We start from the raw sequence: 27,196 nt of genomic DNA, 5'->3' as shown, positions 1-27,196 counted from the left end.
AGCACACACCGACGCGCCTGCACGTGCTGCCGGCGAGGGTGACGTCCATCCCGACCGGCATCTCTCTTCCCCCAAGCAACATTTCACACTCGTTACGCACCCGTTCGCCTGCGACACAGGGGTCGCCTCGTCGCGTACGACCGACGGACACATTCCTGGCTCAAACTGCGACACGGCTATCGAGCCGGCGCGGGACCTTGATGCGTTCGCCAACGTTGTAGAGGACGGGGGGCGGGCGGGCTAAACAGTCGTGTGTGCTCGACAAACAAGTCTTTCGATGGCTTAGATGACACAACTAGATGCGCAGGGCGTCGTTCGGGTGGATGTCGCTCCACCCGGTCATTTCCGTGTCGGCGAGGCGGAAGTCGCCGTCCATTTCCAAACAATTGTGAATGGCGTACAAAAACTGTTTCCGGCACACGTCGTCCGACGAGTATTTGGGCAGGAGGAGGGCGAAGAAGCACGTGTGCGACTTGGGCAGCGAGTCGTCGGGGTTGTGCGTCATGCCTTCGCCGGACGCGGACTGGATCTTGAACTTTTGCCCAAACGATGGTTGGTCCTGGGGGAGCCGCGACCGCGCCGACACAAAGCGCAGGAACGCACATCGATCCTCTTGCGACATCCCCACGAGCACGCGCCAGAACCGCTGGACGTACGGATCGTCGGCACTCAAGTCTTCGTCGTACTCGGTGTTGGCTTGGAGCAGACCCACGTCGACGTCGGCTCGACCGCACAGGCGCGTCTCGAGCTCGACGGGGGTAAACAGTGCCACGGCGTTCGATGGCACGATCGTGCACAGCCCTTGCTTGATCGCGTCGATGGCCGACGCGCTTTCGTACAGCCTCGTGTGGAGGACCAGGTCGACGTATTCTCGGACGTTGTCCGCCGTGACGGGCATGCCATGGCCGTCCGGTTTGACCGGCACCAACGTCCCGTCCGACAAGTGGGTCGTAAACGTCAAGTCGAGACCTGCCAACGTGTCGGCGGCGGTCGTCGGGTCGAGTTGCTTCAGTTGCTGGAGCAACGTGAACGCGGCCGTGTCGATTTCGGCCAAGTCGGACGCGTCCAGCGGCACGCCAACCAACTGCTTCCAGATCGCGGTGGACAAATCCAAGCGGACCAACACGCGCGTCCGGAGCATGATCCCCAGCATTTGACCGAGAAAGTGATACATCTCGAGAAACAGCGCTGTGTTGTCGACCGGGTTGTGCGCCGCGCCTTGGTTCCACTTGGAATCTCGTACGACCAGCGTCGGATTCAACACAAACTTTTCCCGATGCGACCCGAGCCCGTTGCGCCAGTTGGGACTCGGCATCAGGAACGGCAACATGCACTCCATCGCATCTACTCTCTCTCGGCATGACGCTTCGAACCACGACGAAAGACGTACCTTGCTTGAGGCACTGCACCTCGGACACGAACTGGGCAAAGAATTCGCGGTACGGACCTCCATAGTCGTCGGCGCCCTCGCCCTCAAACTTGACCTTGAACGTTCGCAGCTGGCCATCGTCCATCGGATGCGAGTACACCTACAAAAACATCCCGCCGCCGTGTGGGAACCACCGACGACGACGACCCGCGCCCGTACCATGCGAAGCACTTTGTTGTCCAAGAAATGAAGCTCGTCAAAGGCTTGGCCAAACAGGCTCTGGCTCACGACCGTGTCCAGATCGACCTTGAACCGGGCGACTGCCGCCTTTGGCCGATTCACCATGAGCTGCGGCAAGTCTTCTGGATAGTCGTAGTCGTCGTCGGCCTTCTTGGGATGCGTCAGCGTCTTCTCGAGCAGTGTGTCGAGGACGCTGTATTTGAATGCCGTAAAGAGGCAAGCCCGTGTCGCCGACAGCAGGGCCGGCGCGCTGCCGCTGCCCAGCCCTCGTTTCGGGTTGAAATAGTGCCACGTGAGGTCAAAAAATGGCATGGTCCGACTCACGACATGGTTGAACATTTTGAGAACGCCGACGCGGCCGACGGCGGCGTCGACGTTTGGCCACGCCGCGACCAACTCGCGGACTTTGGCATGACTGATGTTCCACGGACTCGTGCGGGACGATGCGCATTCGACGTTGAGGACATGAATGAGTTTCGCATCTTGCGACAGGGTCCACTGGTCGCAGTCGACGAGGCGGGCAAAGTCGTCGAGCGAAAGGGAATGATCCGGCATGGACGGGTCAAGCATGGGGGCTGCGGGGGGCGTGATCGAGGCAGAGCCTACCCCCCCTCGCAACCTGACTTTGGACGGATGAAAGAACCAGGCCGCGCCGCTCTCGCCGTCGGTTTCTACCCACAGACGTCCGTCCGCGACCCCCACCACCGTGCCATTGCCCCTCGGCGTCTTGACTTTGTCCTTTGCCTTGAACCCCAACGGAACGCACGTGGCATCGGACACATCAAACAACAGTTCGTACCCAGCGCGAGTCATGACGCGGCACCGCGTTTCACGCCGCCACAACACGTACCCGTCGTACGCACGGACGAGGAGTCGTCGGGGGAGCTTGGTGCTCGACGTCATGGCTTCCATGACGGCACAGCAGTCCAAGTACTCGTCGACCGTCGACTCGGTCGGAGACCCTTGTAGCTTGAGCCCCACGGTGCAGCTGTACCCTGACGGAACAAGGCACAGTTTTTGATGGCGCGTGTAAAACGCAATCGCGGGATACAGCTCGCCGACAACGTTGTCGAATGCTACGCCGAGGGGCACGCCGTTCTTCGAGTAACTGAGCGTCCCCAGGTCGCAATCGAGGTCCAACGCCAACACGTCGCCTTCGCCAAACGGTTCGCCGTACGTTTTGACGCGGTTGCGCTGGTAGTACAGCGCCCCGTCCCCGATGAAGCCCCAACTGTGTTCGTCCGCTCCCAGGAACGACTCGAGGTTGGCCCGGCGAGTTGCCACGCCCAAAAACAAGTACGCGCTGCTCGACTTTTCGACCTTGACTTGCCACGAATGCCGACCGACGACAAAGCATTCTGTGCCGAGGACCTACGCCACGCATCGTTGTTGTTCACCCTTGGACATGCACACACCGTACCATGCGCCACGCCTCGTTCCCGTTGAAGCTCACGCTGTGGCTGTCGTCCGAAAACGCAAGCGAACCGCTTCGGCACTTCTTTTTGTCCCAAACAAACGGGCTCGTCGAGGCCGGACTTGAACCGTCGGTCGTCGCCTTTGTCGTAAACGTCCCGGAAGTTGTGTGGTTCACGCCGTCGGCATCGTCCCTGCGGTTCTCCCCCCGCAGGGTGTACGTAAAGGACGTGCGGGGCGTGAGGTTGGACAACGTGCATTGATGGTCAACCCCGCTGTACACAACACGCGGAGCAGCGTCGCCGTCAGGGTGTGTTGGGGCTTGTTCGAGAACGTAGCGGTGGAATCCTTGGTCGGGCTGGACTGGGCTAGGCCATGCCAACGTGAGGGACGTCTCGGATGCCCGCACAAGCTGCAAGCCCCATGCCATCGTCGGAGTTTCCACGGGCGGCAACGCCCGAATGAGTTCGAGCAGTCCTTGCAAATATGGCGAATAGAAGAAGCGATTTTGGGACAGTTCGCGGAGCTGGCGCCGCCGCGCGATGACGACCAACACGTTCCGATCCAATCCATGCAAGTCGTCTCGGGTTAGCATGGACGACGAAATGGCGTGTCGGCAACGGTACCGACTGCAGTGGAGCAGTCGCGTGAGCGCATCCACCGCCACGAGCTTCAACGCCACGTTCGAATGACCGAGGCACGGCACGAGCTGTCCGATGACCTTGCCAAGCGAACGCGGACAGTCGACGCTCGCGACGAATGCACAAAGCCTGTCTTCCTGGGCAAAGAAACACTGGACTAGCCACGCGGCGAACTCGACGGATGGACCCGACAACACCGACTCGTCCCCCGATGTCACATCTCGTTGTGTCCACAAAACCCCTTCGTACTTGGAAGCACACGCTTGACGCAATTCCGACGCAATCGTGGCCCACACGAGCGTTCCCACACGTCGAATGTTGGCATTCAGCGCGGCATCCAACACCGACGCCAGCACGACTTCCAGCGGGCTGCCTTCCCGCGGAGGTGGCAACGATTGGCCGCGGAAGAGGACTGCTTTTGCATACACCAACAACAGCCTCTCTGTGGATTCGTCGAGGGAGTGCGCGCGTTGCCACGTCGCAAAGTACAGCGCGAGGGCTTGACGGGCGTAATGGACCTGCAACGATTGCTCGAGCGACGTTGCCAACGCGCCGACGTCTGTAGCGTTGGCAAGTTCCATTGCAAACTGTTGCAAGGCGTCGGCACATGACTGCGTGGTGGCGGCGGTGGTGCCGGGACCTGCGGTCGGTTGGTTGCCAAGCCGAACGGTCAGGAACAGCGACGACATGTTGGAGAGGAAGCCGCCTTCTTCAAATGGAAAGTATGTCTCGCCAAATACTTTTCGTCCCGTTTCCTTCATGTCGGCGTCGGCCCACAGTGTGTTGGGGATCGTTGGGCACGACCCATCTTCGCCCGGCAACAGGCAGGGGACCAGACTCTCTGCTGCCGGCATGCACGTTCGGCTGGCATCTGCCGTGGAAACCAACGCCATCGACGGGGTCATCGTGGCCGGCGCACACACACCCCCACTGCCATCGTACCCGTCGTCGCAGTCGTCCTCTTCGTCGTTGAATAGCACTTCCTTGGAGTTGTCCTCCTTGTCCTTGGCTGCCTGCAGCGTGTTCAAGTACTCCAAGTTGTCCACAATCCATGCCGACGCGGACATCATGTCGTTGTCCGTGTGCTTCAGCGCCATGACACACCAATCCTCGGGAAATCCCATCAACGACAGCTCTTCGACAAACTCGGCCCGGGCTTCTTCTCCCTCGTCTTCGTCGTCTTCGTCGTCGTCGTCGTCCTGGTCGTCGTCTTCGTTCTCGTCGTCCTCATCCGGGTCATCGTCGTGACCACTCGAGCAAGGACGTATTGCGTCCTTCCGAGCCGTCGCGTCGCTGCCATCGTGGTCCCCGTCATGGCACGTGACGTCGTCGCCGGAACCTTCTGGCAGCGCGACGCACGGCGCATTGGATGATTCGAGTTCGTACAGCCGCCTCCGCACCATGGCCACTTTCTGTTCAATTTCGCCGAGCGAGCAAAATTGCGTCGACTTGTCCGATTGAGTGGCTAACGCCAACAAGCGCGGCAGGAAGTCGGGGTGGTTCCACACGCCCGACGGCGCGTTCGTGGCAGACCACGGTTGCTGCCGAAGGCCATGGACGAGCGCATTCAACGCGCTGCTTTGAATGAATCCGAGCGACGGTGCCGACGGTTTGAGAACTTCATGTGTTTCAACCTTGTCTGTCGGTCCATGCAGCAATGCCACCGTCGTCTGTAGCAAGAGAGCCCACGACGACGCCGACATCAACGGGTGCTCGCGCCATGACACGGCCAGTTCGTCCGTGTTGAGGCGCACCGTCTTGCCAAATTCGTCCGGCGCCGACGACCTGGTGTGCACTGCCTCCACCCATTCGTCGTAAGTCTGGCATGGCAGGACCTTGTGCGGCTTGTGGAGCACCAGTTGGGCAAACGGGGCACGGTACGATACAATTGTGCCAATGTCCTTGCACTGGGTCAGCTCGACAATGGCCCCGACGCGCAAGGGCTCGACAAACCCACCAAGAACGTAGAAAGCGCCGACCGCCGAGGCCACGGCATCGATCGAAGTGAGTTCCGATCGTTGGTACGCCATGGCGGATTCCAGGCCAGCTTCGAGTGCAGCTTGGATGGTCGCCATCCATGTTGGAACGGTGGCCAAGTGCATGACGACGTGGCTGAGTTCCAGTGCGACATGCCCTTGCTGCGAGGAATGGGCTGTGGTCGCAGCGACCGAGGACGACGTCGAGGTTGCCACGGCGACCACCGACCGTCCAATTCGTTGCATCCAGTACGGGATCAACGGAATGTCCTTGTTCGATCCGAAACGAGGCGTTGCGGCCGGGTCGACGTACGGAAGCAACCGCTTGAGCAGACGAAGGACAAGCTGCTGGATGCGAAACGAGATGGACGTGCTGGCAGCCTCGAGGAGGGAAAAACACACATCGAGCCATTTCGGGGACGTGAGCTCGGCAACGCCTTCGCTCGAATGTGCCAGAAGCAAGCTGACAATCCCAAGTTGATAGCAGCACCGGTCCATCAACGCGTTGGGTGGCCCGTGAGCAAAATCTGCGGCAATGTCCACTGGTGTGCGCGCGTCTTGGTGAACGTGGAGGTGGGCGAGGCACCCGTCAAAGCCAGTACATGGCCATGCGGTGTCCAACTGAAGGCTGGGCTTCCCCATGGTCAACGTGGCAGGCGTTGGCGCGTCCACCAAGTGCAGCGACGAGATGGATTTCACACACACGACTTCCCCATTCACAAAGAGGTGGAGGGCGGTGGCATCGTACACAATTGCGACAGCCAGCCATCGTTGGCATGCCACGACATGCTGAACACATTCTTGGAACGAATGCTGCCGCAGACCAACTTCCAACTCCACCTCCGTCGCGCCGCTGTTTCGATGGCTTCCGTCTCCAATGCTACAATATGGAACCCACTCCTTGGGGTGGCTTCCCATGGTCACGACCATCCCTCTCGCTCCAGGGTCGGGCGGTTTTGTAATGTTCAACCAAAACTGCACGGTGAACGCGGACGAGAGAGTGACTGGGACAACAGTGCTGCGATCCAATGCGGCGAACGTTCGTGTGGTGCGCAGAACTAGCGACGACGACGCTTCTGACGGGGGTCGCGTTGTGTCGTGCAGGATGGCATTCGTGCTCCACAAGAGCGCGGCGTACAGAGCATCCAGCACACGCTTCCACTGAGGCTGCCTCGGAACCAACACGGTCGATGCATTGGCATGTTGGGCACTGCCACTGGAAACGAGGTATCGAAATGCCGCCCAAGTTGCCCCCCGCACGGCCACATCACGTTCGTCGACGTTGTCTTCGTTCTTGGCGAGAACAACCATTTGTTTCAACACCGACACGATTTGAATGTCGTCGACGACGGCGTACAGCTCTGGCTCGACCACAAAGCCCCAACACTGCAGTGCCGCCAGCATCCGAGGGCCGTGGGTGCCATCGCATGCGGACACCATCGAAGCAACGGTCGACAGCATCGTGGCAAACGCGGCCAGGACGCGACCGCTGTAGAACGCACCAACGCCATCCAGTCCATGCAAGACGCGGCCGTCCAGGCGTTGGCGTAACGCTGTCCCGAGCCGATTCAGGACTGGCGTGTGCATAGCGCGCATGTGCGACGTAAACGTGATCAAGTCCCCAAACGTGTGCAGCCCCAGCGCCCGCGAGTTGGCCCGGCGACATCTCCGAACTAGTTCTCGTCGCAAGTCGTCCACGTCGACGCTGTCTGACGTGTCCAGGACAAACGACACGATCTGTCCGAGCCAAGCGGGGCAAGATTGGTGGCGGGCCGTCGCCACAATGCGCCGCCACCGCACCGTGACGTGGAAAAGCATGCGAAAACGCTTCCACGTCGACGGGGGACATCGAGCGACAAACGGAATCGAGCAACCTGTGGCAATCGCCTGGCGGACGGCCTTGGCACGACGCTGCCAGACCGCGTGGGGCATGTGGGATGGCTCGGGAAGGGGGTCGGACGGGAGTGCAACCCCACCAAGGTCGTCGGGAGTCCATGCGGCCGAGTTTTCCGGTGGAGCCGCGACAACATCCAGCAGAAACGCGCAGCGCTTGAGCACTTCGTGCCGAAACCGCGCGCCGCGGTCCACGGCAGTGCCGCTGTCGTCGTCGGCCGAGTGTTGATTTTGCCACGTGTTCTTCAGCATCGCTAATGTCCGCGTGCAGTCTGCCACCAACGCCCACGGCGCCACCAAGATCTGTGGCGGGGATCGCTTTGCTGTCGATCCCGCCGCCGCAGCAGCAGCCCACAACCCGGCGTCGCCGTCATGACCAGTGTGTTTTAGGATGGCGCGGTACACCGCTTGTTCGATCTCGTCAACGTTGCCGCGCGAAGTCTTGATAACAAATCGATACGACGCATCTTGGGAAGCGTACACCGAGCGCACCCAGCTGCAAAGAGCGACGAAATTCGCGGCAGTCAACGGCGCCACGTGAGATGGCACAGGTGACCGCGGGGGCAAGGGGAGCAGAGACGATGCACACGTCGCTTCCGTCGAAGCCAACGATCGTGCTGTGGCGTGCGGAACGACGCGGCATGTGCTCAGCGTTTGGGCTTCGAGCCCTCCTCGTAGCAGTTGGCGCCACCTGGACACAGCGTCGACAGTAGACGACTTGGGCAAACCCGCCGTCGTGGGGCATTCGTGCAATGGATCGCCAACGACCAACGTGGCCGCCATCTCGGACGCAAGTTGAACGAGGAGTCGTTCCAGCGTAACGTGCCATGGTGTTGCAACGCTGCTGTCCGCGGTGTCGTTCGTGCGAAGGAGGTTGGCGTTGGCGAGTTTTGCCGCTGGAATATACGAATTCAACCCGTCCACGAGGCGCAAAACCTGCTGGACATTGGGTAGCAGCGTTCTTGCAAACGGGGCAACGTGGTGGAACAGGAGCAACGTAGTCGCGAGCGACGGGACGATCGAGCCCACGATGGACGCTTCCAGCACGTTCAAACTTCCGTCAAGAAATCCGTCGTCCGCAGTGAGTGGGGCAGTTGCATGGAGGTTGTCCGCCGCATGGTCAAACACCGCGGCGGCGTAGTCAAGGAACCACCGCCATGACAGCGGCAAGTCGTCGTCGTGCTGCACCAGGGGCGGTTGCTGGCAGCCACCAGACGGTTCAACCACGTGGACGTGCCACGTGGTTGCGTCCCCCGCCCAACTCGCCAATTGTTTTTGCATGGCATTGAGGAGCACCACATACGGCCGCAGCGCCGGCACGTCGAGTTGCAATGCCTTGCCCACGAGCAAGTCGTCCGTGGTGGCGGCGATTTTCTCCAGCAGCATCGACATCAGGCCTTTGGCGGTGACGGCGTTGTGGTTTGTGTCGTTCATGGGCTGGCGCAAAAAGTGCACCAACAGGTTGTCGTCGGCCATGCGACGAAGCAAGGGCTCGACGATAACTTTGCGAGGCTTCGGCACCACGATGTCGTGGGTGTGGCAAGTCGGACAAGGTATCGGCGACGGCGGCGACGCACCTCCGACCGCATCGGCTTTCAACATGGACACAATCAGGTGCATTTGGCTAGCTGGACAAGGGTAAAAGAGCTCGAGCCCGAGCAACAAGGCTTCAACGGCTTCTCGTTCGACTACATTCCGCACGGTATGGTAGTCGGTGTCCGCTTGGAGCCACCTGGGTTCGTTGATCCATTCGACCAACATGCGATGCAGCCGTTTGAGGGGACCGTCCAGTGGATGGAGCGGACCGCCCAACTCGGAGGGCGTCGCGGATGACATCACGATCGCGGCCCCGACGCCACTTTTCAGGAGATGCGCCACATTGGCTTGCACTAATCGCAGTGCTGCGAGCACCACGTACACGTGGCTGTCGTGCGCTGCGTCGGCTGCCGTTGTCTTGGATGATGGCGCAGGTGGTTGGAAAAAGTGATCGAGGATGTAGCTGAGAGAGTCGAACGTTGCCGATTGCATGTCGACGCAATATGGACGGTATCCGCTTTCCACACGAACGATTGGTGTCGTGGAAGGAGTCGACTTGCTGACGGACTGGTCCGGGCTGCTCCTTTTGGGCTTGTCCGGTCGCAGCACGGGGTAACTTCCCTTCGATGGAATGAACGGTCGGCAAAGGCGATCGAGATGCGCCAGGACACACACGGCGGCGTCCACTGAATTGGATGGCTGGGGCGGCGCGACCGCTTGGTCGTCGTCTTCGTCGTCGACGGTCGGGTCCAACGATAACGTTTTTCGTTGCATCGTTCGTTTCTTTCGAGTCAGAACGTCCAGCATCGCTTGCGATGTCCACATGCTGTCATCCTGATCACGTGCTGCCTTGACGGCGGTCGAATCGGGCGGCAGCGGTGGTGGTGTGTCGTCGAGATCTTTGCCCCCAGTGAGCACCACAGTGTGGTAGAACCCTGCCGCGACGACAGCGACCCGTTTTCCCACAAACGTGTCGACGGCGCAAGGGGTTAGCCGCTCCGTCGTGTCGCCCGTGCCTAATTGCCCGTGGTTGTTGCGACCAAACACATACAACATGCCGCTCTCGGCCACCGCGACGGTGTGATAGCAGCCACACGCTATTCGCACAATCTCTTTCCCTTCCAGGTCGGTCAGAACCGTGGGCGTCGCGATGCGCTGGTTCATGTGGACACCGGCATCGCCGACACCCAATTGACCATAGTCGTTCCTGCCAAACCCGTACACGCGGCCACCACGGCAGAGCACGATCGAGTGGTAGTACCCGCACCGCACGTCCACGATGGCTTCATGTCCCCACAAATCGGCGCCAACAGCCGCAGGAACGACTTGGTTGTCCAGCGCTTCCAGTCCCAGTTGGCCGTAGTCGTTCTTGCCAAACGCGAGGACAGCGTTCGCCGTGGTGGCCACGACGCTGTGGTACTGTCCACACGCCAAGGCCACGAGCGGAATGTTGGAGAGCGACTCGACGAGGGTCGGCACCCGTCGATCTAGTGTGTCGCTGTGCCCCAACTGGCCGTAGTCGTTGCGGCCAAACGAATACACTTCTGTCAGGTGTCCTCCCGTCGTCGCGGCGCAGCTCAAAATCGTGTGGTAGTAGCTGCACGACACCATCGTGACACGGCGCGTGTCGAGCCCTCGAATGCGCTTGGGCAGGCTCTCGCTCGTGGTGGTGCCATGGCCCAGTTGGCCGCGATAATTGTACCCAAAGCTCGCGACGCTGCCGTCGTGAGCGACCACAACCGTGTGCTCGCACCCGTTGTACGCATGAATTTGCCCGACATGGCGTTCAAACGAAGCGTCGGGCCACTTGGCCACCTCCGTCATGGTTGGCAGCCGCGTGGTTACGCCATGGCCGCACTGGCCATTATCGTTGTACCCACACGTGTACACACTGCCATCGGCGGCCAGAGCTACCGTGTGTTCGTTGCCAGCGCACACGTGGACGATCGATTTGCCCTGGAGAGCTTCGACGCGGTCAAACGATTTGCGTGGAGCTGTGTCCCCGTGCGAGAGTTCGCCGTACGAGTTTTGTCCGCAGCTCCACACTTCACGCTCTTCGTCGTCGTCGTCGTCATCGCACGCGCGAGTCCACTCGACATCATGTGGCGACGACGCATCCGGCACGGCAGAGAGCGCGACAACGACAGGACGAATGTCCACGGCGGGAAAATGCCGCGTCGCCGGCATAGCGGGGCGAACGGGAGCCGACGCTTTCGAGCTGTCGCAATTGTTCTTGTTTGGGGCGAACGGGTGGATGACTGGGTGTTGATGGTGGTGGTGCAACGGTGGCATCGACGCAGACGACGTCGTGGCCACGGCAGTCGACGACGACGATGGCGGCTTGGGCTTCTTCTTGAGCAAAACGACTACGTCTTCACCAGGAGGATCACCGCGGTTCAACAGCACCGAGCCACCACCTTGCTTGGCTGTTGGAGTCGGCGGATGTTTTGCCCCGTACGGTCGCGGAGCAGCTGGCTTGGCAGGGGACTCCAGGTCGCCAGCGACGTCCTGGCCAAGACGGGTCGACGGCGAGGACGATGTCGCGCCCAGCAAGACCTGTACCGCCTGCAGCAAAGTGCTGGCGGCGCCACGCGCCACCGCCAAGCGAAGAAGTGCATTCATGGCGACGTCGCCACCGGAACCATCGTCGCAAAAGTCGAGCAGAAACTCCTGCAACGTGTCGACAACGTCCGGGACAGCGTGGACACCTTTCGGCATGGCAGCAGCCATGGACAAGTTCGAGACAGTCGTGGGGGCGAGGGAAAGCGGGTCGAGTTGCTGTAAGAGCGGGACGAGATCCGCAAGAAATTCTTGGCGAACGTCCAGTCTGTCGTGGTCCGTGGCAGCACCGAGCACGGAGTGGACAAGATGAAGAAACACGTGGACGCCAAGAGCGGCTTCGTGCGACGAGAGTAGTGATGCAGGGAAGCCGCTTTTGTCGGCAGGCAAAGGACTGGTCGAACTGGGAGGAACACGTGCGCGTGCGGTCAGCGCGGCATGCATGCCATGCAGTAAGTACAGTTGCAAGTTCACCTTGTTTGCAAAGGGGTCGGACACATCGCAGTGGCGGACGAGCGAATCTCGCAGTCGGTGGATCGAGTACCTGGCCAAGCCCGTCGAGTCGTGGTTCACGAGCGCCATGATAGTTTCTGCCAACACGGACGTGACTTCGTCTGTGTCGTCGTCGTTACCGGCGGCGAACGAGGTTGCCTGTATTGTCGTCGACGGCCGCAGCGGGTCTTGAAAGTCGGACGTTTGGAGGAGCAACCGGCGCTGCGTGGATGCCGACGCTGTTGGCTGCAAGGTGAGGAATGCCGTGCGACGGGCTTGCTTGGCCAGGAACGCGTCGTCGAAGAGCTGTTCCATCGAGATGCGACCCCAGCGTCCGTCCAACCGACGAGGTAGCGGAGGCGGCCGTCCACATGCCTCGTGGCTATTTCCCGCTCCCATCAAGCCAGGACACGCGAAGATCCAAAGAGCGCCCAAGCGGCGGTTGGTCAAGAGCAGACGGGAAATCCAACGAAACCGACGGAAACCGATCTCGTTCCAGATATTCCGCCGATGCCCACGCTATCCACCATGCCTTGCGACGCTAGATAGGTGCTATGGAGAAGCGTTCGTGGCCGAGAACGTTAAACACCCCCGCCAGTTCATGTAACTTGCATGGACGCCACCTCGTCGTGGACGCACCGCATGCATGGAAAGCTGCAATTGCATGTGTTCGCTACGGCAGGCCACACTGTGGAGATATGCCACATCAGCGTGGGCATGAAAACGCATTCATTTTGCCTGCAGCTCACGTCTTGGACATCATTTGTGATTCGAGACTCAGCACCATTCTCACTTGCCGCATCAGTCGCAATACGCTCCTGGCGACGCTGTACTCACGGACATATCGTGCTGCCAATGTCTAACTCATGGCGAGCTGTGCAGCAGCCCACGAAATACCTATGAAAGCCACCTCCATCACTTCTGCCCCTCTTGAAGCAGCGGCACCCAGCCCAAGGCCGCGACGCTGCCCGTCTGCCCCCGATGCGCTCTGTCATGTCGGCGCCAAGTGGCCACTGCTGATAGATCAACACCCCGAAACCCCTCCAATGAAGTACGGATCTTCACTTTATTCGCACTTAGAATGCCCACTCCAACCTGGGGATGCAATTGGCCAACCTGTTTGAATGAGTATAAAATATGAGAGGGGATCTCCCCCTCGCCAGATTTCAATCGAACGAGCGAAGGAGCGATGGCGTCGAGGTGCGTCGACCGACCGAGGCCACACCTAGGAACATGCTAATCCGATTCTGCTGCAGATACGATCGTGCAATCACAGTGTTTTCCCCCGATGGGCACTTGTTCCAAGTCGAATATGCCATGGAAGCTGTCAAACGTGGGGCGGTCGTCGTCGGCGTTCGCGGTGCGGATGTCGTGGTCCTTGCCGTGGAACGTAAGGAAACAGCCAAGCTCCAAGACCCACGCACGGTGCGCAAGATCTGTAAGGTGGACGACCACATCACATTGGCGTTTGCGGGCTTGACCGCCGACGCTCGTGTCCTCGTGAACAAAGCGCGATTGGAATGCCAGAGCTACCGCCTCACGGTGGAAGACGCGCCGTCTGTTGAGTACGTCGCTCGGTACGTCGCCAAGGTGCAACAACGCTACACACAGCGAGGCGGTGTGCGTCCGTTTGGCATTTCCATGCTCATTGCGGGCTGCGACACCAAGGGTGTGCCACAATTGTACCAGACCGATCCTTCGGGTACGTTCACGGCTTGGAAAGCCAACGCCACGGGACGCAACGAGAAGTCGACTCGGGAGTTCTTGGAAAAGAACTACGTGCAAGACATGGACGAAGAAGGCGCGGTTCGGTTGGCTGTCAAGGCACTGCTGGAAGTGGTCGAGGCCGGTAGCAAAAACATTGAAGTCGCTGTCGTCCGTCGCGGCGGTGTCTCATCGGTACGTTCCAACCGTTCTGGCAGATTCCGCACGAACATTGGCCATCTCACGCGTGCCATTCCTGCAGACTGTACCGGACGCGACGGTCGAATCGGTGTGTGCTTCGATTGAAAAGGAAAAGGAAGATGCCCGTGTCGGCGCCGAAGCCAAGGCGGCGGCGTCATCGTCGTCATAAGCATCATGCAAACAACCCTTGTAGAAGTGGAAGACAGTCGACGACGTAATTCCATTCGGTTTTCCATGTTGTTGATGCACGTTTGCATGCGTGAGTTTCCGACTTTAGTGCCCAACGTGCGGATCCGAACACAGCGTTTCGATGCTCCACTGTGCAGCATCCTTCAAGCGATGGCCCGACAGCTAGCTGTACACTGCCAACGCAACGGACGGCCGCCGTGGCACAAATGAGCGATGTGTCGCTGCGACTTCGTGCTTGAACACTCGACTCGTTTGGACCGCGGTGTACATTTTTACCTGCAAACGTCCGAGAAGACCGGCGAAATGATGGATCGCCCTCCCGCACATCGTGGCCGCAGCCGCCACTGCTTGTCGCCCATCAGATCGATCGTTCAAATACCTCTGCATTCTGCTCATGCCTCGCGAATTCTCGTGACGAATGGACGACTTTGCGACGTTTGCTGCACGACGCTGTGCCAAGTGCAGGATTGGCGTGTCTGTTCGTAGCATCTGGCAGGACAATTCTCGTTTCCGCCATCGCCCAGCAACTGTACGAAAACAACGCCATGCCGGCATCGTGGCAAGCCCAAACATGCTTTGGTTGCCACGGGTGAGTGCATCGTCGGTAGGTCGATCGCACCCCGGGACGACCCGGTAGAGGACTGACGACAGCGTCGACTCGATCGAGGATGCCGACGGCAAACAAACTTTGCGCGTTCACTCGCAGGTACCTCTATTTTGCTTGCTATGGGAATCTAATTCGTCTTTTTCGCGTGGGCTGCCGCGAGTGCTCGTCGGTTGCGATGGACAATGGTAAAGTAGACCGTCGACCCGCCAAAGACCAGCACGGACGCAATGGCCCAACTGACCTTGACGATCGTGGGAAACGGCGCCGTAAACATGCCTTGACCGTGCTTGAGGATCAAGCAGATCTCGGTCACGACGACACCGAGGCCGAGCCAGGCGCGGGGGCCGAGTTTCCGGGACGGCGCGGTCGCTCCGTCCGGCAAGTGGCTCGGCGCAGTGTACGACATGAATACGTAAAACTCGGCAATCGCGTAGCTGCCCGCGCTGTACCAAATCGTGAGGCGCACGACGTTGAGCGAGTTGGACGCAGGGACCCACAGCACGGTCTTGAGGAAGAACGAGTTGAGCATCATCACAGACAGCACGACCACCATAAACAGGACCATCCAGAATCGCGTCGCCGAGCGAAACATTTTCCAGTCGTACGGGAGCCAGTTGGCCGGGGTGAACTGCGCGGCGAAGCGTTGGGCGCGGCCAGACACGGTCGGGATCTTGCGCCACCCGACCCAGTTGTACTTTTTCATTTCAAAGTACCGGCAGATGCGCATGCCAATCCAAATGCCCGCGGCGTTGCACAAGAGCACGTCCAGGATGATTTGGTCCCACCAGCACTCGGCAAAGTTTTTGAGCCAGTGGGCAAAACTGAGCTCGTAAAACTCAAACAAGATCGAGATCAACCAGCACACGGTGTAGCTGCGGATCATGACCGCGCCGACAATCCATCCGAGAAAATGCATGACGACGAACCGATCAAAGAGCGTCGCGGAGAAGTTTGCCACGGCGTTGGTCGGGTGCTCGGGCGTGAAGAGGCGGCAGTCCTCGGCAAACCCTTCTTCCGGCAGCTGCACGCCAAGGCTAGGGTCGTAGTGCTTGAGAAAAGCTCGCGCGTCCGGAGTCTTCATGAAGAGCAACAAGATCAGCACCATTTCGTACAGGATAAAGATGCCCGTGATCAACCGCCATATCGCAGGGTGCGGTCGAATGAAGTGGCCGTCGCGCAGCTGCAACACGCAGTACACCAGGAAGAAAATGCATGCAAATTTCACGCCGCGCTTGAGGTCGTCCAACGACGTCGATGCCGGGTCTTCGTGGAGCAGGGCGTACAAGAAGTACACCAACGTGATCAAACCAACCAGCAACGTGTGCGGCCGCGTCGTCCAGCTATCATCGTCCGCGGGAGTCTGCGGAACGGACACATCCAGATCTCCGTACACGGCGGGGTCGGCGGTCTTGCCAAGTTGAATGGCTGGAGTCGCTGTCTCCGCCAGCGAATCGCTCTCGGTTGCCATGGTGTGGCCGATTCAATTGTGGCATGCCGGGGCGATTATCCGGATACCGGACAAAAGTCGTTTAAACAACAATGCCAAGAACACGTTTTACGCTGCAACTGCATCTGGTGACACCATGCGCAGGTGCACAGTCGGAGAATGCGCGAGGAGTATGAAGGAGGCAGCATTGGAGGGATGCTTGCCGGTTCTTGAAGGACAGCCAAGCGGAGGAAGTGTCTTCGATTGGTTGCATCTCTCCAGTAAAAAAATATTATTTTCTTTATAATTTTTTATTTTTACTTTTATTTTTTTTGTTGAACGGAGTTAAACGTGTTTACCCCAAATGGAGTCACAAAGAATTATCCGGATTGTTGACCCATTCCCACATCGCACGGTTTGAAAACCAATGGCTCATGACGATGTAGTCGAGGCTTCGAGAAGGAATTCGATGCCCACGCCGCCTGTCGACGGCATGGGGACGCAAAATGCTGCAAGACTCCCAGAGGAGGGATAGCATCGTGCGCATGCGTGTGTCGTCTTTGGCCAGAGAGGCTATTGTGCTTCTCGCGTGTGTGTTGGTGGAGCTCGTCGAAACCCATCGTGATCGCGTGGGCGACGCATTCACCAACACGAAGGGCAACGTATGGCACGCATGTTGATACACAAGCATGGATGGCAGCGACGTGCGGTCGTGTGCAGACAGGGTTCAGCGACCGACGTAGAACGCAGCCTAGCTGCAAGGCCGAAAAAAGTAGTCGCAGCCTTCGCCACGGCGTAACGACGCAGCGTGTGCCATCTAAGAACTGTGAAAAACCAGTCCACAACTTCCATTTATCAAGTCACGGAGGAGGCAGCTGGCCCTCCGGCGGGTCCGTGGCTGGTGTCGGCGTTTCCGCGACAGGAGCTGGCGGGTAAAACCCATACAATTCCTGGAGCTGCCTGTTCTTCTGGTCCACGATGCGCTGCCATTCCCCGCTGGACTTGAGGTACTGCTCGAGGTGGACTTCGTTCGAAAACAAATCTTCGTCGAGCTTGGCCTGCTTGACAACAGTGCCGGGCTTGTAGTAGCACCATCCAAACTGGCCATTCCGGTGAAACCATCCTTCCTTCTGCAGCTCAGAGTACACTTTGCTAAACGTGGGTTTGAACTCGGGGGCGGCAGCCGACACGACCATCGATCTCGACGACACACGCGGTGCCTTTTTCGGTCTGGCGGCGGCCGAGGGCTCGTCGGGTTTTGGTTGTTTCGCCGGCGGCTTGATTTTCCCACACGCGTCGCCCTCAATCAGCGCCGACGTCGTGTGCTCTTGCTTGAGCAATTCCGCGACGCGCGACCACACCGACGATGCTTTGAGGTACGTTTCCAACTCGTCGGCCGTCGCAAACATCGTCTTGCCGCGCTCGGCCGTCGCCACATCCGCGTTCGGCTTGTAGTAGCACCACCCCGCTTCCGTCTTCGTTCGAAACCATCCCTTCGTCTCGAGGTACGCAAACACGCTGGCAAACGTGGCCACAAACTTGGACTTTGACTTGACGCCCGAGACCTTGCGCTTCTTGGCCTTGGGATGCGGCGATGCCGTGGTCGGGCGCTTCGATGGGGGACCGGCCGATCCATTCGACACCTGGTCGAGAATGCGATCCCACGTGCCGCGTTCATGACTCGTCAAGTACAGCTCGACATCAGTCACCGATCGGAAAAAGTCCGTCCCCATCACTGGATTCGTCATCGTCGCGTACGATGGCCGACAGTACAACGGACCAACGCTATCGCTCGACTCGGACCAGCCATACTCGTTCGAGACCAGCACCGCCAGCACTTTGTGCATGGGAACGGGCGATGCAGTCGAATCGACGGATGTTTCCGCCACGTCCGAAGCCACCGCGCCACGTGGCGAGGCCGGGGCCGTGCCTCCAAAATACGCCTGGACAGCGTCCTGAACGGATGGATACCGCGCGCCGGCACACTCGACGGCCGCCTTGTCCAAATCCCGACCAATCTGTGCGTTTCGGAGGTACGACCACGCGACTTGGTGTACACTGGTCAACGAAGCCGATGCCAACGCACATCGCAGCGCCGCAAGGCGGGAGCTGTGGCGCGCGCCATCGGCGCCGACGAAAGTGACGACGCCGGTCGTTGCTGACGGCTCGACGGTCCACCCCGCGTCGTCCTGCAGAATCGGCCACGACGCGTACAAGACAAGCTGGCTTTCCGTGTACGTCGGCGACTCGATCGCGGTTTTCAACTGGGCCGTGGCGTCGGCCAGTTGGTCGGGTGTTGAGAACTCGTACGATGCCGCGGCGGCTGCGCAGTGTGCAAGCAACTCGATCGCGTGCAGCGGACACAGCGCGGCAGCAAACTGCGCGGCCTGCTGCATCGCGAGTTGGTACAATTCGTCGGCAGAGACCGTGTTTGCGTCGAAGGTCCATGCGATCGGGGCAGCGTCGACTAGCGGCAGAACGGCGAGCTGGTTCAGATCTTGCATCGTGTTGGCCCTGGCAAAGTAGAAGAGGACGCGGTCCGACAGCACGTCGAAGTTGGGATGTAGCAGCTGCAGCATCGTGACATCCATGCCCCACGCTTTGGCAACGTCAAACGAGTCAAACATGACCACAGGCCACCTGATGCCTTCGCAGAAACTGTCCGGTGTGAACGCGAGTTGCAGCGACACGCCCTGCGGCAACGATGAATCGAGGGGGATGGACGAAAGGTCTTGGATCACGGCGTCGTCGTATGCGCGATGTGACGGTTGAGATGGTGGCGCCGCCAACGTCGACGACTGTGCGGACTTCTGCAGTTTGAGAGTGACAACGAGGGACGGAGTCGCATCCATGGCGGACGGCGTGTGAGGCGCGTTGTCAGGTGTGGCTGGATCTGTGTTGACAGAAGTGTCCGTCGTGGGTGTTGTCTTGGAGTCGCGGTGGGTTTTCGACCGCAACCCACGCAAGCCGTCGTCGATTTTGGCGAGGCACTTGCGCACGCTGTTGCGGTTGCTGTTCTCGAGTTGTGCTGTCAACGTCGCGAGTGCAGATTCGATCATGTCGAGGGCCGTTTGGACCGTGACGGGTGGGGACGACGACTGCGCGGCGCCGTGGGCGAGTCGCAACCTGTCTTCGAGCTTGGCCGCGTGGGATTTCTTTCCTTTCTTCATCAAACTGCCAATGCTAACATTGTCGTCGTCGTCCAGTGCACCTGACCGCGCTTCCGACGTGTGCAAGAGGGTCCCCTTGGACGCCGCCATCGTGTCCTCACTCCCCTGGGATGGCTGGGAATCTCCAGTTGGACTTTCAAACCCACCATATCCGGAAAAGGCAGCGCGTATCCGGAATACTTTTCAAATTTGCACCTGGACCGACACCAGGGTGAAACACGACGGCTCAACGGTACGCAGGGGGCGGCTGGAGATGTGGAAGATGCGTGTGTGACGGCCATGCAGCGTGGTCCGTGCCAAGCGACAAGCAAAATCGGTACATGTGCAGGATAAAGAGCACAACATGACACGGGAGGCACTTTTCGGTCCATGCTGAAGTCGGGGCACATTCGAACGCGGTGCTTCCCAACTCAACAGCGATCATTATATCAACACGTTGCTACTGGTGGCGGTGCTCTCCGTTGTCGGGCTGGCTCTGGGCAAAAGGGAGAGCGGTGCACCGTCCATGGCGGACATGGCAGCGGGGGTGCCTTTTTTCGTGAGAAAGTCGACCACCTGGCCATGGCCATTCTTTGCCGCCGCCAGAATCGCCGTGCTGTCGTCCTGCATTACGTCGTGTGTGTGAGTATGCCATCCACATGCTGTGTCGTTGCGCTCACCATATCGCGAGCGGCGACATTTGCCCCAAACCGCACAAGGAGCTTGACGAGCTTGAGGTCGCCACGCTCGGCGGCAAGGAACACCGGCGATCTACTTTGCTACAGACGGTGTTCAGGGCATGCAGGTCACGTTCATGGGCGTACGTCGTCCGTCGCTTCTACGTTCGCATGATGCTCGAGCAATATCTTGGCAACGTGGAACTGTCCCGACGCCGCCGCCAGCACCAGCGGCGTCAATCCATGCTGCATCGAGCGTTCAAGCTAGCAAGTCGTTCGTAAGTACTACCTCGTCGGTGGCTTCGGTCTTGGCACCACAGTCCAGGAGCACCTTGACCATGTTGAAATGGCTGGCTCTCGTCGCCACGATCAGCGCAGTGCATCCATTCTGCGACGGGTTGAGCTGTTGGCAGGGGTGGTAACCCGCGTACCTCATCACATCCTTCAGGGCTAGCGCCCTGGAGCAACAAACTCTTGACCGTGTTGAAATGCCCGGCCGATATCGCACGAAACAAGTCGGCAGCTTTGGACTACAACGGTCGTTTGGCCATCTCATGACAGAGATCCTGCCTACTTCATCGATAACGAGGGACGACGTCGTTGTGTGGAATGGCGGCGTCGAGTCGGACGGATGCGCGGCAGGTGCGTGGGCGAGCGGCATCGCGACTACACAAGGAAGACCGTCACCTCTGAAAGGTCAAGTCGTCCTGCAGTCGCCGCCGTACTTGTGTTCAAATCTGGCACCACGGGAAGTCGTTGCGGCATGTCCTTGGCTGACGACGCCACCGCGAGCTCTGGATGGCGGTCGCAAAACCCTCTGTACCACGTCGTGTCAACTTTGAACATGGGATGGGCTTCACGAATGAGTTGGTTCGCCATGTGCATCACTTCTTTCTTGACAAGCGGGCCGTCCTTCGTCGCTCGAATCGTCGCCAGCGTCTGGAGCAACTTGGCCTCCATGGCCTCGTCCAGGTCGGTTTGTCGGGGGGGATACGCATGCCCGGCGAATGCCATCGCCGATCCGTCGTGGTGGTGGCCGGCATGCTGCCGTTGGAACTTTTCTTTGAAGTTTTGCACCCAACGCAGGTTCACCAGGTCGCCAAGCGCGCAGTTGCGCTGGGGCACGATGTAGTCCTTGTTGAACTCAGGATGCGTCGAATTGTCCAAGATGCTCTTGGCCATCACCTGAGGCAGCAGCATGTGACGTAAGTGCAGATGGCAATGCTGATGTACCAGGAGGTCTTTGTTGTGCCACGTAGTAGTGGTCGACCGCTCCATCTCGAGCGTTGCCTTGAGTTCCTCCTGGAGCCAGAGCGTCCATGCATTTGTCTTGCGGCCGCGGCCAGTTCGTGCTTTTTTCGACCCTGTCATGCCTGCATACCAAGTGTGAGCAAGCGTCATGCCTTGGAAGGAATACGTAGCAGGATACCTGCCGTTCCGTAGATGTATTCTCGACTTTCTTTCCACCAGCGGCTGGCTTTCATGTAGTTGGCTTGCGCCGACCCTCGGAACAAATGAGGAAACTCAGCGATCGCCTGCGTTGCCAAGCACAATCGATCGACCTTCGCCATCTTGGTCGACGACGCATCCGACTTGACGGCACTGCTCGTGCCGTCGCTGTCTGACTCGGACAGGAGCGTTTGTTCCTTGGCAAGCATCCATGTCATCACGCGGAGACGGTCGTCGTGCGTGGCGACATGTTGTAGGCTGCGCTTCCGCACGTACGGCAGCGGACCTGGCTCGGCAGCGGCCGCCGCATCGGTCGGCACACTATTTTCTCCCCCCCGCAACATCTGTGCAAATGGGCAAATGGCCATTTACTGTGACGACCGCTCATTGATTCCACCAATCAAATCACGGCAAGCAGCTTTTCACGAATTTGATTGGCAGAAGGATTACACTATTTTCTGAGGCGACGGTTACGGCCGAGGTATCCGGATGCCATATTGGACTGTAGCGAGGGCTGTTTTTTTTCCATCACGAAGTCGCCTTTCGCCTTGGCACCGCCCTCACCAACACGTCCAAGCTCGCCCTTCGAACGCTGGATTAACACGTCAGGTGCGCTCTGGCCCAGCACAAGCATTTCGATTCGCATGAACAAGGAGGACGAGTTGTTCCGCTCGGCGCTAGGCTCGACAATGGGATGTATGCAACTATGGATTAGGTTTCAACTTTCCAATGAGTTGAAACGCGCTCCGAGGACTTAAGTCATCCTCAAGCACACGCAGTGGGTGCGGCGGAGGCTGCACGTAACGGGCACGGAGTGTCACGGTGAAAGGATTTTCCGCGCCAGCGCAAGATACAACAGGTCTTTGACTACAGTGACCATGCACGAAGTGAGAAGATCATCGGACTTGATCGCGTGCTCCGTGAAGTGCAGCAAAGTCGTCGGAACTTTGGCCATGACCATGATTTGGAGCACGAGAAACACCCCGACGTCCCGGCATAAGTTGTGGTAATAGTCCACGACCACCGCATGGAGTTTCGTCTTGATCGATTGGCGGACGTCGTGGTATGCGCATTGCACCGGTCGAGTCACCGCAGGGACAACTTGTCGGGTGTTGCGGTGGCTGGGGGTCGCCGGACTTTGATCATACAGCACGATACGCCCGCCAGGCGGCGCCGATCGCAGACGAACGAGATTGCTTGGTGCAACGTGCAATGGTTGCGCAATTTCAATGTCGCCATTTGCGCACCGTCGTTGGCGCTCGCCCCACCACACAGCCGCGTGGAGCAGGAACAGAATGCCCACCACGGGGCCAAAGGTGAAAACGACGACTTGCGCCGCCAGCACAAAGCACGCTATTGCATACGGGTGATGTTGCTGCATGGCTCGAATTTGCAAGTGAACCAAAGTCTCAACGGATTGAATTCTTGCGATGCCATTGGATCGTTGCAGCCAATCAAATGCAGATATTGCAATGCTTGCACCGGATTGGGTAGAATCTGAAACCCCTTCCTCGCAATCCACTTCAACTTGAATTGCACACTCCCAAATGTCCCTGCGCCATTGCGATCTTTCACGCTGCACATGCTACGAGAGCGGCAGCCACCATCGTACTGCCACACATACTTGATGGGACGGTCGTGGTGGCTCATGCCCCAGTGAAGGCAGCGAGCTTTGATCCTGGACACCACTGCCCCGGATGTTGTGTCCAGGAAGCGTCCTCTTTCGCCCTCCACAGAGCTCTCTCGTATGTCCGTTGGATGCACCATGTTTGGCAAGGCGCTTGCTCTGTCCCTTCGTATGGTGCAGTATGAGGGGTTGAGAGAGCGCTGGTTCGAACGCACTGGCACGCTTGCATTCGCTTCTCAACGGCCGCATGCGTAAAAATTGACAAGTGGACGCGATCCTAGCAGACATGATCGATTCCCTAGTTTGTGATATTTCGACTCCGTTTGGCTGGTTGGTGCGTGGGCATGCGTCGTCGCCGACCTCGCCGCTGTGGCGTCTCCTCGGCATGATCTTCTTCGTACTCTTGGTGGCCATCGCGCGGGGTATATTCCTCGTCCAGGCCGTACGACATGGACGAAGGTTTGATTGGTGTCGCGGCAAACTCGACTCCCACGTTGTCCTTTCGGTACGCGGCCGCGTTTGTCGCGACAAGCACTCGTTCGAACTGCGACGCATGCATGTGGCATTGCAATGCACACCGCTGTCGGGTCGCTCGGGGCACTCCGCGGCAGCTTTCGACACCGATGTGCGTCAGGTTTGGCAACGATCTCTCGATGACGTCGACACTGATCTCTGTAATGGCCGTGTTCTCACAGAGAGCATGTCACTCACGACCAAGGCATTGCCAAGTCCATCTTACTTTGGCCTCGAAGATCTTCAGTGGGGCGTTGACATGGTGAGCCATAAACGCGACAACGCCCGTGTCCGTGATGCACCGGCAGTTCTGCACCGGACGCGTGTCAGCATCTCTCTACGGCGCGCAAGTACAACTCGCTTTCACACGAACCTGTATCGAAAGGACTTGGAGCTTGGGGCATCGAATCGACTGCAGCACGCTGTCTCGTACGAGGGTGCTGTCGACAACGAGAACTTGGAGCTGGTCAAGGACGAGCTCTTCGTCAGCGTTCTGCCAAGCACGTCGTCATGGCCCGCACAGTAGAAACGACGACGCCACCTCCATACCATCAAGAACAACTTCAAATCGTGGCAATGGGACAGGTCCACCCACGTCAGTTGGGCATGGAACTTGCGCAGGAACGTGTCGACTTGGGACGCCACCATGAGGCCGCATTGGCTGTGGGAAAGCGTCAGCGACCTCCAAGCGCCGCCGCGACGCACTTTAGGACAACTTGTTGAATGTGTGGACAGGAAGTTGCGAGCTGCGTCAGTACTTGCGACGTCACGTCACTGGCCGCTACGAACGACGGGAGATCAGCGTACCGAGATGGTGGACGCTGGTTCAACCTGACACGACGAAATGCGTGAGTTGAGGCGCGTTTCGAACAATGGACATAATCGACGAGTTGTTGGCGAGGGTCGCCGCTTGAAGCTCGAGCTTTTGCAAGTGCATGAGGCTGGTTTTGACCGTGGGGAGCCGCAGGTCGGAGCCCGCCAGGACGGAGAGACTCTGGAAACCAACAAGCTAACCCATGGATGCGAACACGTTGTACACGTACGCGAATCGCTGGACACGACTTGAACAGCTCCTGCAACACTTTGGTGAACGTGCGGCGCAGGGAGAGATGCTCGAGGTGGGCGAGCTGCGCGAGGCCCAACTGCCATGTCATTTCGTTGGATACGTGCACGTCATGTGTCATCGTGACGGATCGCAGCATGGGCCACCTACGTGTCAGTTCACCAGACTGCATTACGACGACACGAACACCGTTGGAGAAGCGCTAGGTAGAGCGCACTGTCGACTGGCCGAATGCAGTCCATGTTGGCGTCGTACGCTGGCAAGCTGGAAAGGATCGTGCGCCATCGACGGCTCACGAGCTGCCACGTCACAAAGTGGGGAAGAGGTTGGACAAACGCGAGCACCATCTTCTCCAGCTCCTCGCTCAGCACAGGCCGCGGCATGGCCGGCGGGCGTCGGCGTCGTTCGTTGCAGCTCATACGAAGATTCCTCAATATAATTGGCTAAATAATATCTCAATTGACCAGTAAAACGAAAGGAATTCATTTTTTCTGGCCAATGAATGATTGTCAACATTTGCGAGAAGATCCGAGATGTGGCGACTCCCGCCGCTGGATCGGACGGCCGCGACGGCCGTCGTTCTCGGATTCCTATGCATCGTCGTCGGTTCTTCCGGAGTGGGTATGTGGCACTAGATGAGCTCCTTCCGTTGCCTCATGTCGACGTCGTTCAAACAGTGTGCCGTACTCAAGCCGTGGTTTGCGTGGCACACGACAAAGCAATTGGAACGATCCTAGCAAGTGTTGGGTTTGGCACGTTGCTTCCTCTCATCGCATGCCTCTCCGCATATGTCGTGGACAGTCGGCGTGCCGAGGAAACCCAGCCGCTTCTTGGGTACGTCCGAAAGAACACACTTGGCAACAAGACTCCGACGGGCACTGGCGGGCGGCGCGCCGACGCATCCATGCCCACACGGCTACACGTATATCTGTACGCGAGTCACTTTGCCACGGCCTGGGTGTGCCTAGATACGCTCAACGAGGCAAATAATCGTACGGTGTTGCTAGGGCGACCGACTGTGGCAGTTTGCCGTGCCACTGCTGTTAACACAGCTCTTTCCGTCGACGCTGTTGCCGAATGTAATCGTTCAGCTCATCGTGTACGCTATTCTCATCGTGTCCATGCCGCATTTGGGTGCCTTTGTCGACGCTACGAATCGATGGCATGCCGTACGCACGGGCATTCTTGGCATGAACGGGATGGTGGCAGTCAGCGCGGCCGGGCTCGTTGTCGCTACGGTTCTTCTCCGTCAAACCGACACGTCGTCCGCATTCAACCATTCGGTCAACTCGACAACCAACGCCCCATCATATACAGTGCCTTCGGCAGCAAGTGCTTGGCCGGTGTATGCTGCCGTCGCGGTCGCGGTCGGGGCGAGTGCCGTCAGTCAGATCTACAACAACCTCCAGACGCTCGCGCTCGAAAAGGACTGGGTGGTCGAGCTCGCCAGTGCCACCGACTCGCCGCTGTCGGCATGGAATACATCGCTCCTTCGCATCGACATGGCGACCAGAATCGTGTCTCCTATGGTGTATGCGCTTCAAATGGGCGTGCTGCAGCGCGCGGTGCCGTCCGCGCATGACCAAGTTGTCGTGCTGGTCATGACGGCAGCCGGATGGAACCTCCTCTTGGCCCCACTCCAGTACGCCGCTTTACACGACGTGTACACCCTGTGCCCGTCGCTGGCGGCGAAACGACCGCCCCACCAGCTACGCTGCTTTCCTCCGCAGTCGCATTCGACGATCGCGATGTGGACGATGTACTTGAAGCACCCCACAAGCGTCGTCAGCTTGTCGTTTTGCGTGCTCTACATGACAGTCCTCAAGGAAAACGCGCTCAGTACTGCGTACCTGCTGTGGCATGGCACAGCGCCCGCGACAGTCGGTAGGTCTGCATGGAGAACGCTTCTAAACGAGGCACGTTGATTCATGGAGGGAACTTGACGCAGGTTGGAGTATGGGCAGCGGGGCGTACTGTGGCTTGATGGCGTCGTGGTCGTACCCGTGGCTCCTTCGCCGTTTCGAGTACGCCGAGACGGTCGCCGTCGCGTCGGTGTGGCTGTACCTGGGGTGTCTGGCCCCCGCGCTGTACGTGGTGTGGAGGCCGTCCGCTGAAGCTGCCGACATCGTGCTCATGGTCGTGCTAGCGGCGTCGCAGTTTTGGCTCTGGACCACGAGCTTAGCCGAGACGCAGATCATGCAGGAATGGGTCGAGCCGCACCAACGAGGCGCGGTGAACGCGATGCAGCACACTGCCAACAAAGGATTTTACATGGCCGTGCTCGTGCTCGGGATCGTGTACGCGGACCCGCATCAATTCCACGTCCTCATTCTCGCGTCCATCGGCGCCACGACCGTCGCCGCGATCGGCTTTACGGTGTGGTACTACCAACATCGTTAAGTGATAACACAGACGGATGCATGCCCCAAGAATTACAAACGACGTGCGTGGTCTCTGGACGAGAGCACATGG

The 27,196-nt window shown here is 59.0% G+C and overlaps 8 protein-coding genes across 15 annotated transcripts; 3 read left to right on the top strand and 5 right to left on the bottom strand.

The window, feature by feature from the left end:
• Positions 1 to 228: 228 nt before the first annotated feature.
• H310_10840 (hypothetical protein) lies at positions 229 to 12,582 on the bottom strand. Its single transcript, XM_008877313.1, has 4 exons — positions 3,030 to 12,582; positions 1,589 to 2,980; positions 1,391 to 1,529; positions 229 to 1,344 (listed from the first exon to the last, which is right to left on the bottom strand). The coding sequence occupies exons 1-4, from the start codon at positions 12,516 to 12,518 to the stop codon at positions 296 to 298; spliced, it is 12,069 nt and encodes a 4,022-aa protein (XP_008875535.1). The 5' UTR covers positions 12,519 to 12,582; the 3' UTR covers positions 229 to 295.
• Positions 12,583 to 13,268: 686 nt separating this feature from the next.
• On the top strand, positions 13,269 to 14,259 carry H310_10839 (hypothetical protein). Its single transcript, XM_008877312.1, has 3 exons — positions 13,269 to 13,319; positions 13,376 to 14,018; positions 14,086 to 14,259. The coding sequence occupies exons 1-3, from the start codon at positions 13,309 to 13,311 to the stop codon at positions 14,191 to 14,193; spliced, it is 762 nt and encodes a 253-aa protein (XP_008875534.1). The 5' UTR covers positions 13,269 to 13,308; the 3' UTR covers positions 14,194 to 14,259.
• Positions 14,260 to 14,884: 625 nt separating this feature from the next.
• On the bottom strand, positions 14,885 to 16,297 carry H310_10838 (hypothetical protein). The gene has a single exon (XM_008877311.1). The coding sequence runs from the start codon at positions 16,286 to 16,288 to the stop codon at positions 14,948 to 14,950; it is 1,341 nt and encodes a 446-aa protein (XP_008875533.1). The 5' UTR covers positions 16,289 to 16,297; the 3' UTR covers positions 14,885 to 14,947.
• A 675-nt stretch (positions 16,298 to 16,972) lies between these two features.
• H310_10837 (hypothetical protein) lies at positions 16,973 to 19,542 on the top strand. Its single transcript, XM_008877310.1, has one exon. It carries the CDS (start codon positions 17,833 to 17,835, stop codon positions 18,406 to 18,408), a length of 576 nt encoding a protein of 191 aa, XP_008875532.1. The 5' UTR covers positions 16,973 to 17,832; the 3' UTR covers positions 18,409 to 19,542.
• A 221-nt stretch (positions 19,543 to 19,763) lies between these two features.
• Positions 19,764 to 21,870, bottom strand: H310_10836. 2 transcript variants are annotated; one of them, XM_008877309.1, is made up of 9 exons: positions 21,502 to 21,870; positions 21,306 to 21,445; positions 20,798 to 21,257; positions 20,647 to 20,738; positions 20,504 to 20,602; positions 20,362 to 20,460; positions 20,220 to 20,318; positions 20,076 to 20,174; positions 19,764 to 20,019 (listed from the first exon to the last, which is right to left on the bottom strand). In XM_008877309.1, the coding sequence occupies exons 1-9, from the start codon at positions 21,863 to 21,865 to the stop codon at positions 19,840 to 19,842; spliced, it is 1,632 nt and encodes a 543-aa protein (XP_008875531.1). In that variant the 5' UTR covers positions 21,866 to 21,870; the 3' UTR covers positions 19,764 to 19,839. The 2 variants fall into 2 exon arrangements, with proteins under 2 accessions (XP_008875531.1, XP_008875530.1); XM_008877308.1 differs by having other exon boundaries at positions 20,220 to 20,460.
• Positions 21,871 to 22,050: 180 nt separating this feature from the next.
• H310_10835 (hypothetical protein) lies at positions 22,051 to 22,902 on the bottom strand (the record flags this gene model as incomplete). The annotated part of the gene is made up of 1 exon (XM_008877307.1): positions 22,051 to 22,902. One exon carries the CDS (start codon positions 22,900 to 22,902, stop codon positions 22,339 to 22,341), a length of 564 nt encoding a protein of 187 aa, XP_008875529.1. The 3' UTR covers positions 22,051 to 22,338.
• A 457-nt stretch (positions 22,903 to 23,359) lies between these two features.
• H310_10834 (hypothetical protein) lies at positions 23,360 to 25,141 on the bottom strand. 4 transcript variants are annotated; one of them, XM_008877305.1, is made up of 8 exons: positions 24,914 to 25,141; positions 24,705 to 24,870; positions 24,493 to 24,655; positions 24,367 to 24,442; positions 24,211 to 24,322; positions 24,035 to 24,154; positions 23,888 to 23,971; positions 23,360 to 23,836 (listed from the first exon to the last, which is right to left on the bottom strand). In XM_008877305.1, the coding sequence occupies exons 1-8, from the start codon at positions 25,105 to 25,107 to the stop codon at positions 23,447 to 23,449; spliced, it is 1,305 nt and encodes a 434-aa protein (XP_008875527.1). In that variant the 5' UTR covers positions 25,108 to 25,141; the 3' UTR covers positions 23,360 to 23,446. The 4 variants fall into 4 exon arrangements, with proteins under 4 accessions (XP_008875527.1, XP_008875526.1, XP_008875525.1 ...); XM_008877304.1 differs by having other exon boundaries at positions 24,705 to 25,141; XM_008877303.1 differs by having other exon boundaries at positions 24,035 to 24,322.
• Positions 25,142 to 25,243: 102 nt separating this feature from the next.
• H310_10833 (hypothetical protein) lies at positions 25,244 to 27,170 on the top strand. 4 transcript variants are annotated; one of them, XM_008877300.1, is made up of 4 exons: positions 25,244 to 25,345; positions 25,402 to 25,558; positions 25,732 to 26,608; positions 26,673 to 27,170. In XM_008877300.1, exons 1-4 carry the CDS (start codon positions 25,317 to 25,319, stop codon positions 27,122 to 27,124), a joined length of 1,515 nt encoding a protein of 504 aa, XP_008875522.1. In that variant the 5' UTR covers positions 25,244 to 25,316; the 3' UTR covers positions 27,125 to 27,170. The 4 variants fall into 4 exon arrangements, with proteins under 4 accessions (XP_008875522.1, XP_008875523.1, XP_008875524.1 ...); XM_008877301.1 differs by having other exon boundaries at positions 25,402 to 25,682; XM_008877302.1 differs by having other exon boundaries at positions 25,402 to 26,608.
• The last annotated feature ends 26 nt before the right edge of the window (positions 27,171 to 27,196 follow it).

This window comes from Aphanomyces invadans (assembly GCF_000520115.1).
Source record: "Aphanomyces invadans strain NJM9701 unplaced genomic scaffold supercont1.28, whole genome shotgun sequence".
In the NCBI taxonomy this organism is placed as follows: Eukaryota; Oomycota; class Saprolegniomycetes; order Saprolegniales; family Verrucalvaceae; genus Aphanomyces; species Aphanomyces invadans.
Note: the sequence above shows the minus strand (reverse complement) of the source record. Positions and strands in the feature narration are given on the sequence as shown.

Coding starts and splice junctions, on each gene's coding strand:
- H310_10833 (XM_008877301.1), top strand. CDS start 25,258: ATGTGGCGACTCCCGCCGCTGGATCGGACGGCCGCGACGGCCGTCGTT. Junction 25,346..25,401: donor CGTCGGTTCTTCCGGAGTGG/GTATGTGGCACT, acceptor TCGTTCAAACAG/TGTGCCGTACTCAAGCCGTG. Junction 25,683..25,731: donor GTCACTTTGCCACGGCCTGG/GTGTGCCTAGAT, acceptor CGGTGTTGCTAG/GGCGACCGACTGTGGCAGTT.
- H310_10838 (XM_008877311.1), bottom strand. CDS start 16,288: ATGGCAACCGAGAGCGATTCGCTGGCGGAGACAGCGACTCCAGCCATT.
- H310_10836 (XM_008877309.1), bottom strand. CDS start 21,865: ATGTTGCGGGGGGGAGAAAATAGTGTGCCGACCGATGCGGCGGCCGCT. Junction 21,446..21,501: donor ATACATCTACGGAACGGCAG/GTATCCTGCTAC, acceptor CTTGGTATGCAG/GCATGACAGGGTCGAAAAAA. Junction 20,175..20,219: donor ACGTAGAAGCGACGGACGAC/GTACGCCCATGA, acceptor CACCGTCTGTAG/CAAAGTAGATCGCCGGTGTT.
- H310_10839 (XM_008877312.1), top strand. Junction 14,019..14,085: donor GTCGCGGCGGTGTCTCATCG/GTACGTTCCAAC, acceptor CCATTCCTGCAG/ACTGTACCGGACGCGACGGT.
- H310_10840 (XM_008877313.1), bottom strand. CDS start 12,518: ATGGGAGCGGGAAATAGCCACGAGGCATGTGGACGGCCGCCTCCGCTA. Junction 2,981..3,029: donor GGAACGAGGCGTGGCGCATG/GTACGGTGTGTG, acceptor TGCGTGGCGTAG/GTCCTCGGCACAGAATGCTT. Junction 1,530..1,588: donor ACAACAAAGTGCTTCGCATG/GTACGGGCGCGG, acceptor ATGTTTTTGTAG/GTGTACTCGCATCCGATGGA.
- H310_10834 (XM_008877305.1), bottom strand. CDS start 25,107: ATGCCGCGGCCTGTGCTGAGCGAGGAGCTGGAGAAGATGGTGCTCGCG. Junction 24,656..24,704: donor AGTCGTGTCCAGCGATTCGC/GTACGTGTACAA, acceptor GTTGGTTTCCAG/AGTCTCTCCGTCCTGGCGGG. Junction 24,443..24,492: donor CACGCATTTCGTCGTGTCAG/GTTGAACCAGCG, acceptor CGTCGTTCGTAG/CGGCCAGTGACGTGACGTCG.
- H310_10837 (XM_008877310.1), top strand. CDS start 17,833: ATGCGGCGATGCCGTGGTCGGGCGCTTCGATGGGGGACCGGCCGATCC.